The 17,670-nt window shown below is 42.8% G+C and overlaps 1 protein-coding gene across 6 annotated transcripts in view; it reads right to left on the bottom strand.

The window, feature by feature from the left end:
* The window catches only part of smarcd1 (SWI/SNF related BAF chromatin remodeling complex subunit D1), a 61,523-nt gene extending 47,454 nt beyond the window's left edge, over positions 1-14,069 (bottom strand). For 5 of the 6 annotated variants that reach the window (XR_012102015.1, XR_012102016.1, XR_012102017.1 and 2 more), the window contains exons 1-2: positions 13,869-14,069; positions 334-527 (exon numbers count right to left, since the gene is read on the bottom strand). Coding sequence is in view for 3 of the 6 variants with exons in the window: in XM_073071031.1 (XP_072927132.1) it covers positions 334-527; positions 13,869-14,036 (362 nt within the window). In the remaining 3 variants the exon portion in view is untranslated. Of the gene's footprint in view, positions 1-333; positions 528-1,594; positions 1,849-13,868 lie in introns of those variants that run through there. The other variant, XM_073071032.1, reaches the window with a different exon arrangement.
* Between the last annotated feature and the right edge of the window lie 3,601 nt (positions 14,070-17,670).

Below are 17,670 nucleotides of genomic sequence, written 5' to 3'. Positions count from 1 at the left end.
TACCCACCAAGCCATCTGGGTCATTTCTCTGCAGCTTTCTCCACATTAATGGATGACAAGAATAAATATGACAAAGCACAAAGGTAAGTGCATGATCTAAATGGCTAACTTTTAGAGTTGGATTGTAGGAAGGATATTGATGCTGTCTGAAAGTACAGAACCACACCTTTCTAATGTGTCAGAAACTTTATAGGAAAGAAAATTAATAAAGTTATCAATTTCCAGAAAGTCCAGAATCCTCCCGCCCCTGCATACTTTGCTCACTTCAAAGCACACCGTGTTTTCCATGGTCAGTCTGTATTGAATGAGAAACTTGAGAGGTACTGGACATACTTGTGATTGCGATTCTGGGCTGCCTGTTGCTGCACCTGTTGAATCTGCTGTGGAGCTGGCCTTTTGCGAGACTGGTCCATCATCGACTGAGGCATGCCTGGTCGAACTGATGGACTCCCAGCATACGAAGGACCCGGTGGACCCATAGAAGCCGCTTGAGGGGGGATGCGGCTGCTGGGAGGCATCCCAGGGCGCTAGTTAGATAGAAGAAAGCAAAATGCAATGTAAATATAGGTCTTGGTCTTGCTTGGAGCAGCTGAAATCAACAAACATCCAAAGCATAATATAAAAGTCTTTTTGATTAAATAATTTAGAAAGCTGCAGACTTGAAGGCAACAACTTTGAATGGGTTACATTAAAAGTCATATAATACCTTGAAAACATGCACTATATAATACCTATCGAGATTATGTCAAGGAAGAAGAAACAAAACTATAAACAGTAAGATAGGGGAGCAGCAAGCTCAATTTCCAAGTGATGAGAATAGCTATTTTAATATTAAATCTCAAGACACCAAAACTGGTTGAGGGTCCTTCGTGCATAGCAAGGCTAGGGACTGTCTGTTCTAAATATGAGCACAACACAAAAAGGAAAAGTTTCCCTGTGAAATGCACTCCCATCTGATCCAATGAAAATCATGGATTAGAAAAGATAATAGAAAGAAAGGGTACAGACTACCTAATTTACTAGCCTCTCATCCAAAGACCAGCACATGCTCACATTTCCACGGTTTGGAAAATGGGGAGGAGAGTAGAAATAATGGGAGAGTGTAAATAATGCTAATTTACAGAGAAGTTTCAATAGAATTATGCGCTAAAAGCAAGGACATGAAACTGTCAAGCTGGCAGTTCTGCTCTTTTCTCCTTTCACTGTCAAACAGCAGGCAACTGCTGCAATACGAGCCAACATCCGAAATACAAAAACTCCAGTTGTGTTGCTTCAGGGGTAGGGCGGGGGAATTCAACAATAACCAGTAAAAATTACTTCCATAGAAAAAAATGAAGCAACTGATCATTAATATGTACATCGGGACAAGCACAGTTGGGTTCCAATTCGATCGGTCGATCTGCTGTACAGAAGGCTGTAATCGATTCTGCAGTCGCTAGGAAATGCAACTAGAAAGAAAATGCAACCCCTTCCTCTCTAGATAAGAGTCAGTTGACAGACAAATCCCCTGAACCCAAAATGCTGCATTACAATTGACAAAAAAGCGCCACACGTTAAGAAATAAATGCTTTGTTAATAAGAAAAGACCCCTTACCCAACCGTAAGCAAGAAATTCAAAGAGTTTGCTCCTGGTTGATGACTGCATGCCACACGTCCCTTTCAAACACCCTTTGTCTGTGTGCTGTGTTCTACTTTACTGCACTCTCGTTTAGCAAGCTGATGCTGTCGCTCTTGGGCATCCGACATTTTATCGTTAGGAAGATGTAATCGCCCCCAACTTTACAAGAAATCCAGCAAATCAACAAACTACAGATGCAACCAATATGTCAGAATATGCTGCGATATGGTTCAGTCCAAGGCTCTTTAACGTGTATTCTAAACACCACAAAGGAATGAATCAGTGAAAGACCTTGTAGCAGCAGTTGTCGCGTCACTTGTGCATGCCTTTCAGCTTCATACTACTGCTCTTGCAGGTCTCAGCTAATTAACATCAAGACTCAAAAGAGAAAGGGCCTGTCGGCATTGAGTAAAACAGTTGCCAGCAGTGAAGGGTGTTCAGGAAAAGCCAGGAATATCAGAACAAAGCCAAATGTTTTATTGTAACAAGACAAAGTTTTAAATGCAGTAAATTGAAAATATTTCAAAAGTGTTTCATCCACACAGGCATCAGCAAAATGCCTTATTAACAGCTAATTACAGAAGACATGGATATAAAATCTTTGCCACACAGGAGAAAAAACAAGGGGATTCAGAATTAAAAGCAGGCATATGTCAAAGGTGGTGTCAAATCTTTGCTGATTTAGACCAATGTTGAATATAAATGTTACTGTGTCAGCCATGACTCAGTGCCTTCATCACAGAATCAGAAGGTTATGAGTTTTGGGCCCAATTCTTTAGACTGATAGGGATGACACTTCACTCAGCACCCCGGACACCATCAGAAAAGACGTTAATCTGAGACATATCACCATTCTTAATCTGATGTAATTTATCTCATCACCACAATGAGAAAAGTGGGGATTTCACCTGGATGGTCTAGCCAACAGTTCTTGCTCAACCAGCAACACCAAACCAGCATTTTATTCACTATAAAATACATTGAACACCCTTGGCCCATTAAAATTGCTAGATGGACACAAGCTTCACCTTTAAAAAGCTATTATTAGGAGGGTAACTTGGTGAAAAAGTAGTTGTATGCATGGAAGGGCAAAGGAAGGATTAGACAAATGACATAACACCCCAGGGAGCAGGAAGTATGCAGCAATACAGGAATATCTCCAATGAAGATAACATTAACCAAGTATTCTCCACTATTTACACTGACACCATGGCAAGCTGGCCACAAAGTAATGAACCAAACTCGACTTGACATTACTTGTGCAATACAAACATGCCGTGAGTCCAAGTTAACTGTTCAATTCACAGGACATATGCCTATCTAATTTTGCAAACTAAATCTCAAGGATAAAACTTAATACCAAATGAAGACAACTATGTTTTTTGCAGAACATTAAAACAGATTGAAAAGCAAAAAAAGACAAATTCTAGAAACCCAAGATAAAAAAGTAAAATGCAGTTGATGAACTTAGGAAAAGTGGTTCTTGGTCTTTTCAGCTATTGACAGATGTGTGACCTGCTGGAGTGTTTCTGGCATGTTTTTATTGGTTCAATTTGATGCACTATGCTCAACAATAGCAGCCTGGCAACAATTTAATTAGACTGCAACAAATGCAAAAAGAACAACCCAAGATAAAAGAAGTCCTAAAGGAAGATTTGCGTTCAAAGCTTAGGAGCACAAACATTTTGAGCAAATTGTTACCTATCTTCATTATCTTAATGCACTACTAAATCAAATAAGGCTTCTGCTAACATTGTCAGGTGCACTTGAATTTATGACAGCAAACATAGTCCCTGGAAAGACAATTTTGAAATAGCATCGAACTAATGTTCCGGGTCAGATGTAGATGTACTTGCAAATCATAGTCATATATTGACCAATGCACTAGAGGGGGCCTAACTGCCAACAATTTGGCTTTGGTCTCACAGTGGTCACAACTGGGCCAAAGTGGCATAGGGACACAGCTACAGAGGCCTGGGTTCAATCTCAACTCAAACTCAAGTGCTGTGTCCAGTTTACAGGTTTCCCCTATGACTGCGAGGGCTTTCCACAGGAGTTCCTGTTTCCTCCCACATTCCAAAGACAGGTGGCTTGGTACCCCAACTGACCCCAATGTGCAGTTGAGCAACAGAATCCAGGGGGAACGTGAAGAGAATAAAAGGGATTCATGTTGGATTGGTGTAAATTGGTGTAGGCTCGGTGAGCCGTCTTTTTTCGCCCTGTATGATTCTGTGACTCAATGAATAAAAACTGAAGAATCCCCCCCCTCCCTTGGTGGATATCTGAGAACACTTGCTGAATGAACAGAGTGTGGCTGCGTATGTGATTAGCTGCAATGTAAGAACAGGTGAAGAAGCTTAAAATCTTGTATTCGTGAAAGCAAACAAGAGACATGCTGGGGAAAAAAGGTGAATGTTGAAGCTGTGTTTGAAATGTAAACATCAGCTGTCTGAAATGCTGTAAGGGCTAAACAGCAAGTTGCGATACCAACTTCATGGTAACAAACAAGGACATGGCTGCAGACTTTCAATACTGAAAAGATTTTTAAAATATCATGGAATCATAGAATGTTACAACATAGGTCTACTGAGTCTGCCTGTTTTTTGAACATAGAAAAGTATGATTTAGCCATTCACCCCAACACTTCCATGCCAGCCAAAACTGAAGGCATGTAGGCTACTTCCACTTCCCACCTCATGTTCCAGCTCATCGTGCTTACTTACCTACGAGAACATATCGTTTCCAATGTGGCCTGCTCCATGGGAAATGCACCACTTCCACTATTTCAGTCCAAATTGAGTATAAATTATAATAAAAACAGATTCTGAGCAGCTGAAAGAAAAATCAATCTGGCATCTTCGAGAGGGATTTCTGAGCCGTCTATGAACACATGAACACCATCTCACCATTTCTGCTCTCTTTTTGCCTAGTTATACACAGTGGACACCAGTTAATTGGGCCATCAGTTAATCGGGACAGCCATTTATTTGGGACAACCCTTAAAGAACTAAAACTAATTGAGAAAGCAGCCGCGTTTCTTCTCTTCGCTTATTTGGGACTCTATGCCACTTAATTGGGATAGGAGACTGTTGCCGAACAGTTTCTAATTAGCATCAGTTGTGTGTACTTGTGTGGCTGTTTGATACCACACTGTGCTTAGAGCGAAGTTTTTAAATAGTGCCTGTTACATGTGCTTGTGTTATGCTATCCATTTGAGTTGACATGCACCAATTCAAAAAGCAGTGATTTTTGATCATTTATTGTTAGATTCCAACACTACTTCATTAAGCAATAAAGGCAGTCCATTATCTGCACTAGGTGCCTGCGATATTTACTGTCAATCAGAATAACACAGCAGTGTACAATGGATGAATTCCTCCGTCTATAACTGTTACAAATTAATACACAGTTTCATAGTGCTATAGTGGTATTGGTAGTGTCCCAAAGGAATGATTACAAGATTGCATGGCTTGTCATATGAAGAGCACCTGATGGCTCTGGGCCTGTATTCCACTAGAATTCAGAAGAATGAAGTGTGAACTCATTGAAACCTATCAAATGTTGAAAGACCTTGTTAAGAGTGGATGTGGAGAGGATGTTTCCAATGGTGGTGGTGGTGGGGGGGGGGGGGGGGGGGGAAGGAGTCTAAGACTAGAGGATACAGCCCTAGAATACAGGGTTGCCCTTTTAGAGTGGAGATGAGGAGGAATTTCTTTAGGCAGGGAGTGGTGAAGCTGTGGAATTCACTGCTACAGGTGGCTGTGGAGGCCAAGTCATTGGGTATATTTAAGGCAGAGGTTGATAGATTCTTGATTAGTCAGGGCATGAAGGGATATGGGGAGAAGGCAGAAGATTGAGGCTGAGAGGGAAAATTAATCAGTCATGCTTAATCAGTCAAGCAAAACAGACTCGCTTGGCAGAATGGTCTAATTCTGCCAATATGTCTATATATATATATATCAATATCTTATGGTCTTATGGGTCGGTAAGAACAAACCTGATTCTGACATGGGTTAGAGCCTAAGGTTTGTAAAGTCCTACAAGACAAACCCTGGTCAGGCTCGACCGTTATGCACTGGCAACTGGAATCCTGATAAACAGCATTGGTTTATAAACACGAGAAGATCTGCAGATGCTGGAAACGCAAAGAAACACACACAAAATGGAGGAACTCAGTGGGTCAGGCAGCATCAATGGAAAAGAGTAAACAGTCGACAATTCGGGCCAATAACCTTCTGCAGGCATTGGTTTATGCTCTCTGCCCAGCGATGGACTGGGGTATATGGTCCAAAATCTGTTTCAGTATTGACAAGCTGCTCTTGTTAACTTCATGTGGACAACTAAAACTAAATGCCTTAAACCATCTTAGTGCCAGCTTGACTGCAGTGGACCCCACACAAAAAAAATTCTTAAAGTAGGAAGAGCTTGGGCTTCGATATAATGCCACCTGTGGTCATGAAGCTAATAGCACATCATCTCAGCCTACATAAAACACTTAAAGTATGGTGTTGGAATCGGTGTGTGGGGAACTTGAGCCAGTTACTGTAGAGAAAAACCTGATCACTCCCAGGGTTAACAAATATTCAAGTTTCAAGAAAGAAAAGTAAATAAAATTTCCAAATTCAGTAGAGTTCTTCCTGGAGTCCCTTCAAATATTTCTCAGACAGTTCCTCAGGAATGAGGATCATTTGTCTTCACCTCAGTTTTGTGGGTTCCAAGTTTGCTGATAAGGCCAACTTGAGATCCACAGACTGTGCCACAGATGGGACTAGAGGTTCTTGTTGGAGGGGTGGACCAACAGCCATTTTCATTGGGCATCCACATTCTATCAAAAAGAGACTCAAGATTTTTAGTGTCAACTCTCAACCATTATCATCACATCACTGCTTGTGGGAGCTTGCTGATTGGTAGTATCCTGACTGGTTGCATCACAGCCTGGTATGGCAACTCAATCACTGGAATGCAAGAGGCTGCAGAGAGTAGTGGACACAGCCCAGTCTATAACAGGCACAGCCTTCCCCACCATTGACAGCATCTATATGAGGTGTTGCCTTAAGAAGGTGGCACCTATCATCGAGGATCCCCACTCACGCTTTCTTCTCACCTACATCACCAAGTTCTGGACCGTCAGGTTCTTGAACTGATATGCACAATCTTAACCCTACTTCAGCAACAGAACACGACAGACCTCCTCTTGCATTACAGTGGACTTGCCTCTGATTGCGTCACTGTGCAAAAACAAGACATTAATGCAAAAAAGTCCTTTTATCCCCCTCCCTCTTCACTTTCTTGCATACATATAATGTATATTCTGTATGTTGCCCGCACCTATGTGCCTGTGATGCTGCTGCAAGTTTTTCATTGTAACTATAACTCACCATACTTGAACACCAGACAATAAACTCGGCTTGTCATGACATGCTCTGTACAAACTGACTTCAAAATACTTTGAGTCGTCCTGAACGGGGCACAAAGGGTGCTCCCTGAATTAAAGTCCCCTTATCTCTTCATGACTGACACTGAAATAATTTGTACTTTATGTTCCATTAATAATAAAGCACTATTATAGAAGAACAAGGTAAGCAATGGGTGTAGTACAGTAGTACACCATCAGCATCGTTGAAATGACCCATTAATTTTTATTTAGTGTTGTTCAGGAAAAAGCACCCAATTGGGCTCAGTGAGAACTCTCTGCTCTTTTCAAATGAGTACTATAAGATCTTTAACATCCACTGACCCAAAAAATGTCTTGGCTCAGAACCTCTCCCAGAGACAAAGCACATAAAAAAATTGTACATAACTGAAGAGTCCACTGAGATTAGGTACTGGCACTTTCCATTTTGCTATCTTCTAGTTAATCTAAAGCACCTTCATTATTCAAGTTCACACACTTGAACAAAATTCAAGGCAGTTAAAGAAAATGACTAGTCATGGACTTGAAGATCCAAACATTGCTAACAAGGCAGAGAAAGATGTTAAGAGATCTTTTCTTACAAGTGGGTGGCTTTCAGTTGGTCAAGATTTGTAACTGTCATTTAAACTTAATTGGAGGAAAATGTATTTGGAATTAATCTAGTTCTGATAACATCCCAGGTGACTCTCAGAACACCTATTTCAGCAAAGAACTATTAAGCATATAAGCAAATCCATTAAAAATGAGAAAATGCTTTACTGCCTGCAGCATGCTATTAAAATGAACAGCCGGGTTGCAGAATAGCTTAATTGATCCTGGGGAAAAAAGATCGAGCATTCGCTAAGCCAGCAATATAAAAACAAAACACTGCACTCACAAACCACAAATTAAATGCATTTAAGTTATTAAACTCCTCTATGTTTCTAAAACATCAAATTTCTAAAATTAATGTGTCAATACATGCACAAATTCACAGTTTTCATACCAGAATTTATGGAACAAAGCAAGCTTCTAAACAATGTTAGAGCAATTTTTATCAAACCAAAGCAATCCCTAAAACCAAAATTAAAGAGGATCTGGTGAAAATACAATGGAAAGTGAATGTTTAAAACTATGAAAGGTGACAGCACACGAATGAAAGAGTCACATACTGGTTCTTAAACCCACAAACTTTGTGACATCCCAGAACTATTCTTACTGTACACTAAATAAAATAAGAATAACTTCCTTTCAGCCATTAATAGAATGTTTTCTATTTCTCTTCCTTCCGAAGGCTGTGGCTCCACAGACACCAGACATTCTCAATTGTCAGTGCATTTCTGGCAGCCAATTCCTCTCCAGAGAGAATCACAGCCAAATACAACCCTGCTCCTAGCAAACAATGCCAATGCATGGGTTCCACAGAGCTGTTTCGTCTTAGGTAAGGGGAACCAAAAACTACAGCTATTTTAAGGGATCTCTTTTTGTGTGTCGAAACAGCTGTAGATTGGCAATGATGCTGTCTTTGGGAGCAAAGTCTGCGTATGTTAGGGAGTAGAATGATGAAACTGGCACAGATCAATTAGCAGTGCAAAGTTAAAAGAAATACAGTGAGGGTGCCAGATTTGAATTCATTTAGCTGTATTGGTCTAGTTGTCTTAGCCACTAGCACTCGCCTCTGGTTAAAAGGTTGTGGGTTCAAGAACCACTCAAAAGACTTGAGCACAAAAATCAAGGCTGACATTCTCCAAGGCAAGGTTCCACCCACGTACTGAGGGAGGTGTTGGCTTTCGGAAGATACATTAATCCCACGTCCCATCTCCCCGCTCAGGTAGGCATAAAAGAATCCATATTATTCTGCAGAATCGGGAGTTACCCCCGAGCTGTGAAAAGTGAGATACTGAATGAGTTTATAGAAAAAAAAAGAGATTTAGAGAGCCATAAATAATGAGAAGACACTTAGGCAAAAAAGTTTGTTTTTTGCCTTTTGCAAAGAAACAAAATCTACCTTTAAACTCACACCAATCTGTATGTTACTGAACTGACCAGAGATATAAAGCCCAACTCTCTCCAGCTTTTTAAGAAATCTTAAGACATGATTCAATCCTGACCAGTGGTATAACATAAATGACATGCCCAGGAACCTAGAAAAGAGTAAAGCAATTCTGCTTTGCTGAGAACTTAATTGCAAAATCCAGCATTCAGACTAGTTAAAGTTTTCATTCAACTTTAGTGCAAAAAAAATCCAAGACAAATTCCCTCACTGCACAGGGAATACTATACTCTATATACTTACCACAGCGTTAGTCAACAGGCAGTATGCTCTAGAGGCTCCTGACCCTTGGCATGATCACAAAACAGAGCAAATCTGCAACTGCTTTGGTTGTTCTACACCAGGGAGATATTTAAGGTCTACCACTATCAGGATGAATCAGACTATTAATTACTAGTGTGCGTTGTCTCTAATGCTTTCAGTAACTCATCAACCAGTTAGTTTAATCTACAACTTATCCCCAAGGCAATCCAGACCATATCATATCAGAGATATTCCCTTATCCGATCGATTTCTCCATCACCATCTCTGGAATTTAAAACTAACTTGTTTTCTCTCTTCAACTTGAAATGTTAACTCTTTTTCGAGATTCTGCTTGACCTGCTGTTGTAATGATGGCAAGCTTCATTTTTAACAAAGTGAGCTCCTATACACACACCTATGGCAAGACTACCTGCTTCCATCCCTGCTACTGCCTCACATTATCTTCTGCTGAAACACTCATTCATGCCAATACTCTCAACATCCTCCTCTATTCTACTCTCCATAAACTTCAAGTTATTCTGAAGTCTGTTGCCTGTCCTAAAGTCCCATTGATTATCATCCCATGTTAAATGATCGACAAAAGCGGTAAGCAATGCCGTGATTTAAAATTCTCATCCTTATTTTCAAATTCTGCCAATGCCATGCAGCTTTCCGTGTGACTATAGACCCTGGGCACTCCCCGGATAGATTCTGGGCCCAACACATCGATGCAGTTACAAAACAGGCACAGCAGTGGCTAAATTTCATTAAGAGTTTGAGGAGTTTTGGTATGTCACCAAAGATACTCACAAATTTCTACAGAGGTACCATGGAGAGCATTCTAACTGGTTGCATTACTGTCTGGTATGGGGTGGAGGGTCCTACTGCACAGGATCTAAGTAAGCTGCAGAGTGTTGCAAACTTAGTCAGCTCCATCATGGGCACTAGCCTCTGTAGTATCCAGGACATCTTCAAGCAGTGATGCCACAAAAAGGCACATCCATCATTATGGACCACCATCACCAAGGACATGCCCTCTTCTCACTGTTACCATCAGGGAGGAGATACAGAAGCCTGAAGGCACACACTCAGAGATTCAGGAACAGCTTCTTCCCCTTTGCCATCCAATTCCTGAATGGACATTGAACCAATGAACACTACCTTACATTTTTTATTTCTATTTTTGCATTACGTAACTATTATATACATACTTGATGTAATTTACATCTTTTCTTTATTACATATTGCAATGTACTGTTGCCGTGAAGACAACAAATTTCATGACATATGCCAGTGATATTAAACCTGATTCAGATTCCTTCCCCTCTGCCATTAGTCTCCCCCTCTGCCCATTCCAGGTCTCCACACTTCTCCAATCTTAGCCTCATGATCATCGGCGATTTTCAATCCCACCATTAGTAGAAATAACTTCAGCTTTGCAATGCCTTCTCTAAACCCATTTCAATCCTATTTAAAATTAGCCTAAAATCAAACTCTAATCAAGTCATCTGGCTCAACAATATCCAGCTCCTGAATCAGTGAAAAAAATGTGCTGGCCAATGCTTTTGTGAAATGCCTTTGGATGATAAACGAGTTATTGCACAAGGGTTATTTGGAAGCTGCTTATCACAGCCCCTTTGCGTGTACTGCTCAAAACAGGGCAACAGCTTGCAGTGTCAGCCTTGATTATGTACTCGAGTCTCTGGAACCGCCACCATCAGAGTGTTTGCCCAATACCCATAACGAGAAATTTCCTCCAATGAGGCTTCAATCTTTGGCTCTCATTATAAGCTCTGTTCCCTCAGCACCCATTTCATACCTGCTTCCAACACACATCTGAAACTGAACCAGCACGCGTGCAACCTAGGGAATCACCTGCGCCCCATACTGAGCTTCGCTACGAACAGCCATTTCTATCTCTGTCCTACTGTGACTCCCTCCCCTATTCCATCCTACCACCATTTCCTCGGCTCATCTGCTGCTGAACCCATACATGCTTTTGTTAACACTTGTTCGTTATGTGTTGTGTCGTACAATGTGAGCGATCGTAATCTTTCCAGGACCATGATTGTTTTCAACAATTTTTTTTTACAGAAGTGGTTTGCCATTGCCTTCGTCTGGGTAGTATCTTTACAGGATGGGTGACCCAGGCCATTATCAATACATTACAGAGATTGCCTGCCTGGCTTCAGTGGTCGCAGAACCAGGACTTGTAATATGCACCAAATACTCATACGACTGCTCCCATGGCTTCATGTGACCCTGATCGGGGGGCTAAGCAGGTGTTACACCTTGCCGAAGGGTGACCTGCAGGCGAGCGAAGGGAAGGAACAGCTTACATGTCCTTTGGTAAGAGACATATCTCCACCCCACCACCCTTAACACTAGTTTTGTTTATTTCAACAGAGTGCTGGACATCCTCCATCACCGTTCTCAACAAACTTGACATCATCGAAATCTATCAGTGCCTTTACTCGTGCCAAGTCTCGTTCACCCATCATTCTACGTAATGATCTACAATGGTTCTTTGCTTAGCTTATTCATCGTGGGACATGGATGTCACTTATTGACTACTTGAACCAAGGCAACTGAAAGTGCAACATGCAAGGAGTACTTGGAGTCAGATGTATGCCAGATCAAGTAAGGTTAGAGAAACACCAATGAACCAGTTGGGTATGCAACAGTTAAGCGACAGCTCAACTTTAAAATTCTTGCCTGCATTTTCAAATCCTTTCGTGGCCTCATTCTGTAACCTCTTCCAGATGTAGAACCCTTGGAAATATCTGCACTATTCTAAAGCTGGCATCTTGATCATTCCTCAAGGGTACAACTGGTGAATTCCTAAGGTCTGGAGTTACCTCTCCTTCCATGAAAACTCACTCCGGACCATGATCTGACGTCTGCCCTAAAATAAGTGGTCTGACAAGAACTTTCTTGAATGACATCCCTGCAACGTTCTTGCTACTTTAAGGGTTCTCTGAGTCCTACACCATGAAAACAAGCTCTTCAGCCCAACTCATCAAGATGCCACCTATTGTAGTCTCATGCTTGACCCATATTCGTCAAAAACTTTCCTATATAGGTACCTGTCCAAATGTCTTTTAAATGATCAGCGATCAATCTTCAATAAAAGAGCTCGGATGCTGTTTTATAGAAGCAATCTCATCTCATCTCATCTCTAGTTGTTAAACTAGATGTGATGTTGCCATTTCAGGTGAGAGAAGAGGAGAACTTCATGTTGGTGCCACAATATTTATCCAAAAATAATTTTTTGTGTGAGAACTTTCCTGGATGGAGCAACCTAAAACTCTTCCACAGACATCTTTCAGTTTAACCTGGGGTGTGAAACATTCTGCACCCCACACTGGCAGTTCTCCCAACACGTCGCCTGCTAGGCCAGCTCGGCCTCGCTCACCTGAGATCTCACGTGGGCCATGAGTGAAGGTCCTGGTGGCGGAGACTACACGGACTCATTGTCATCAGGTCATACAGCATAGAAACAAGCCCTTCGGCCCAACATGTCCTTCCTCACTACGGTGCCCATGATGCAAGTCCTATTTGCTCACGTTTGGCGCATTTCACTCCAAACCTTTTCGATTTATGTATTTACCCAAGTGCATGTTAAATCTTATTGTACCTGCCTCAACCACTTGCTCTGGCAGCTCATTTCATACATTGGTATGAAAGAAGTTGCCTGTCAGACTCCTATTAAATATTTCCTCTCTCACTTTAAACCTATGCTTTCTACTTTTTGATTCCCCAATCCCTGGGAAAAAGATAATGTGCATTCATGATTTTATTAACATAAGATCACCTCTCAGTCTACTATGGTCCAAGAATAAAGTTCTAGTATGCTGAGCTTCTCCCTATAACAAAGTCCCTTTAAGTCCTAGCAACATTCTTGTAAATAATTTCTGCACTCCTTCCAGCTTATGACATCTGTCTTTTAGCAGGATATTCAAAACTGAACACAATACTATACTCCAATACAGCCTTGCCGATATCTTGTACAACTGCAACATAACATCCCAACTCCTGTGCTCAGTCCCCTGACTGATGAAAGTCAGCATGCTAAAGGCCTTTTTCACTCCTCTGTTAAGCTAAAAGAGCTATCCCACCAATCTGAACACCACAGATGAAGTTTTCCAGCTTGGATTTTAATCTATTTGAATCGTGAAGCTTGAAAATGAAAGACATGCTTGCAAAAATGAAATAAAACCTTGCTCCATCCTGGACAACGAAACAAGTGCTTAAAGGAACCAGTGGGCGAGAGGAAGCAACCTCGAGGAGCCAAGAGGACAAGAAAAAGGGGATGGGGGCTCTCCTGGCCATGGATGCTACCTGACCTGAAAATTTCCAGCATTCTCTTTATCTAATTAAGAAAACCATGGGGTCCTGGTCTGGAATGGGAAGCCAACTGCCCCAGGAAGACAGAAGAGAGGCTGGAGTTCGTTGAACTCAATGTCAGGCCCTGGGGGAAAGGGCAGGGGGTCCTGGGACGTCCCTACCCCGACATCCCCCTTCACCGGCTGCCCTCTTCCAAACCCCAACCCCTCACTTACCGGGTATCCCTGGCCTGGCATGGCCGAGCGGAACATGCTCTGCTGCTGACTGGGCGGCATTCTCCCCGCCACCTGGCCCTGAACTTGTCCCTGTCCCTGACCAGGCCCTGGTCCCGCTGCCATTGCCGCCGCGCCCGGATTCATTGTCTGGAAGCCTCGAGCCGCCATCTTCCACTCAACAACCCGTTCACACCGGAAACAGACCAAGGTCTTCCGGCGCGCGCTCTCATCACAATGAACTCCTGACGCAGCACCAACCCCGATGCGGAGACATCACTGCCACAGGTGGCGCCACCAAAGGAGACGGAGTCTGACTCCGTCTATAGCGCCCCCCTCCACTGCCCAGGCGAAGGGCAAGTTCATTAACTCAACTGCGATGAAGATGACAGCCCTGCGAGCGATCTACTCCGATGCAGAAGGAAGCCGATTGGCCCATTCCGGTTCTCAACAGAGCAATCTTATCAGTCCCTTTCCCTATATTTCTGTAACATATACTTTCTCACATATCTATGAACCACCTTCCCCCACTCCCCTCACATTTTCCCCCCACAATCAAGCCGAGCTCAGATTGGAGGGCAACGCCTCATATTCCATATGGAATGGTCTCCAACCTGATGGCATGAGCATCGATTTATCTAACATCTAGTAATTTCCCCCCTTTCCCCTTCTCTCTGTTCCCATTCCTCATTCTGGTTCCCCTCTCACCCCTTCTCTTTTTCCTCACCTGCCCATCAACTCCCTTCCTTCCGTAGTCCACTGTCCTCTCCTCGCAGATTCTTTCTTCAGCTTTTTACCTTTTCCACCTATCTATTCCCAGCTTCTCACTTCACCTCTGGTCCACCACCCATGCATATTTCCCCTCACTGGGTCTCTTCCCCCTCCCCCCTTACTTTAGTATTCTGGCTTCTGACCCTTCCTTTCCAGTCCTGATGAAGGGTCTTAGCCTGAAATGCCAACTGCTTATTCCCCCTTCATAGGTGCTGGCTGACTTGTTGAGTTTCTCCAGCATTTTGTGTGTGATGCATTTGTTTTGTTGTTTTACTTCTTATCTACACACTAGGGACAAATTACTCAGCCAGTTAACTTACCAATCTGCACGTCTTTGGGATGTTGGAGGGAACTGCAGCTCACCGGGGCAAACCCACGTGAAGTAACGGAGAATGTGCGAACTCCACACAGAGACTTAGCTCCTGACATCTGTGGGCCACTAGCCTGGAGAAATGCACGGAGACACAGACTCAGCAGGGAAGTCAGTCGAAAAGAAGACTTTTGTAGTCCAAATAAATAAAATAATAAATAAACAAACAAACAAACAGGAAAATGGAACAAGTTCATGCAGTACCTATATCTACTTACCTAATAAAGCCCAACAAGACATTTACTTTCTCTAAACCAGGGGACTTTGAGAAATGGCTCAGAAGCTTTAAGATATTTAGGGTTGCAAGCAACCTCACTCTCAGGCTTCAGAAGAGCATCAAATAAGCACACTGATATACTGCATGGGTGCCAAAGCAGATGAAATCATGGGTGGATTAGGACTGACAGATGCCCAGAAAAAGGAATACAAAACAGTGCAGGACTCAACCAAAGAATATTTCACAGGAAAGTAAAATATGATATCAGAGAGGGCAAAGTTCAACTCCAGAAACCTCCAGGAGTCAGACAAAAGTGTAAATAACTTCATCACAGCATTGTATGCCCTGTCAGGCAGTGAATATGGAAATCTGAGAGATGAGCTCATTAGAGACAGGATTGGTGTCAGGCTACAAGGCACCAAATTGTCAGAGAGACCTCAGTTGCAGGCAAATCTCACACTAGAGAAAGCTATTATTATGGTCAGACAGGGTGAGAATGTTCATCAGCAACAGGCAGAACTCGGGCACGAAAACAATGCTGAGGTAAAGCTAGAAGCTGTAGAAAAGGAAGGGTACAAACAAGGTGCAGTCAGAAAGAGGGGACAGCAGAGCTCAGCTCAAGCAAAACAGGCAAGGAAAACAAAGAGCAGATAAAATGTCCAACTGCAGGAGATGTGACAAGTCTCCATTCCATGTCAAAGAGCCCTGTCCAGCAAAAGAAGTGAAATACCACCAATGCAATGGAGTTGGCCTATATAAAAGCCAGTGTCACTCAAAAACATTTCTTTAGGTCAAAGAAGATTATGATTCAGACGAAGAGAGAGCTTACCTAGGGGCTCTAGATTCAAATAGACAAGGCTGGTGCACTATGGTTCGGTTGCAAAATGAGGCAGTGACGTTCAAAGTGGACACTGGGGCAGATGTCACATCCATCCCCAAATGTCTGTTCACAAAACTGGTGAAAAAAACAGACACTATGCTAAACCCGACAAAGAAAGTGCTCATGGGGCCAGGGAAACAAGCTCAGTGTGAAAGGAATGTTCACTGCTTTAAAGATGAGAAACAGTTAAAAGAGGATGTCTATGTTGTTCAGAATCTCTTCCCGCCACTAGTGGGACAACATGCCATCAAGAAGCTGGACCTCATTGCTAGGTTGGATTTGCTAAACAATGTTCAGTGGCAGAAGCAGTACCGGGAGTCGTTTCACAGGCCTGGGGGCACTGAAAGAGGAGTACCTTATCCAACTGAGGCCAGGAGTGACTCCCTACTCTCTGACCACTGTGAGGCGTATACCAGTCCCACTGATGAACAAAGTCAAAGCTGAACTTGAGAGAATGGAGGCGCTTGACATCATAACTAGAGTGAATGGATGTATTGACTGCTGTGTGGGCATTGTTCCTGTTCCCAAAATGGATCCCACAGTGAGGATCTGTGTTGATCTAACAAAATTGAATAATGCAGTGAGGTGTGAGAAGTTTATTCTGCCCTCTGTTGAACACACATTGGATACATTGGGTGGAGCAAAATTTTTCACCAAACTAGATGCAAACTTGGGTTCTGGCAGATTTGACAAGGATGCCATGCAAAAGTGAGTGGAGGGAAGCTGACTCCATCCTCGTAGAAAATACCAACATCTGCTTAGCTCAGGTACATGAAAGCTTCCCTGCATCACAGAGTTAACTGGTCAAAATTCACACTGAGTTGAAAAAGGACTAAATCTGCAGCAAGGTCATGCAATACTGTGATCATGGATGGCCAGCTGTTCCAAAAGGATCTCACAAACTCAGACCTTACTGGCTTTAAGGGGACACACTCACCATTAACACCATGCAACTCCATCTGTGGGACACAAACTCCAGCAAATGAATGTAAACCCCCATCTCATACTCCTCATCCTCTCCTTCCTCACAGACAGACATCAAACAGTGAGATATAATGGTTATATGAGCACCAACAGGCAAATGTCAGCTGGAGCACCATAGGGCTTGGTTATCTCACCAGCCTTGTTCACACTACACTGACGATTGCAGAAGCTCACACCCAGGCATGCAGTACACCAGGTACTCAGATGACACCGTCATCATTGACACCACCAACTCTGGTGACTGGTGCGGTGAGGAAATCACTACATTTGATGGATGATGCACAAACAACTATCTGGACCTGAACCCCAGTAAAGCCAGGGAAATGGGAGTGGACTTTAGAAAACAACAGTACCCCGTCCCAACCCTGGAAATAAGTGGCCAGTCGACAGAGCGTGTTGGAGAATACAAGTAGCTCGGCACGACTATCGATAACAAAATCACCTTTAACACTAATGGTGGGTCGGTCCTCCCCAAGTGCCAACAACGACTACTTTTCCTCAGGAAGATGCGGAAACTTCAGGTGCAGCCATCGATGCTCCGGGCATTTTATAATGCTTTATTGAATCAATATTAACCTACAAC

The sequence above is a fragment of the Hemitrygon akajei genome, chromosome 18, assembly GCF_048418815.1.
Source record: "Hemitrygon akajei chromosome 18, sHemAka1.3, whole genome shotgun sequence".
Taxonomy (NCBI): Eukaryota; Metazoa; Chordata; class Chondrichthyes; order Myliobatiformes; family Dasyatidae; genus Hemitrygon; species Hemitrygon akajei.
Note: the sequence above shows the minus strand (reverse complement) of the source record. Positions and strands in the feature narration are given on the sequence as shown.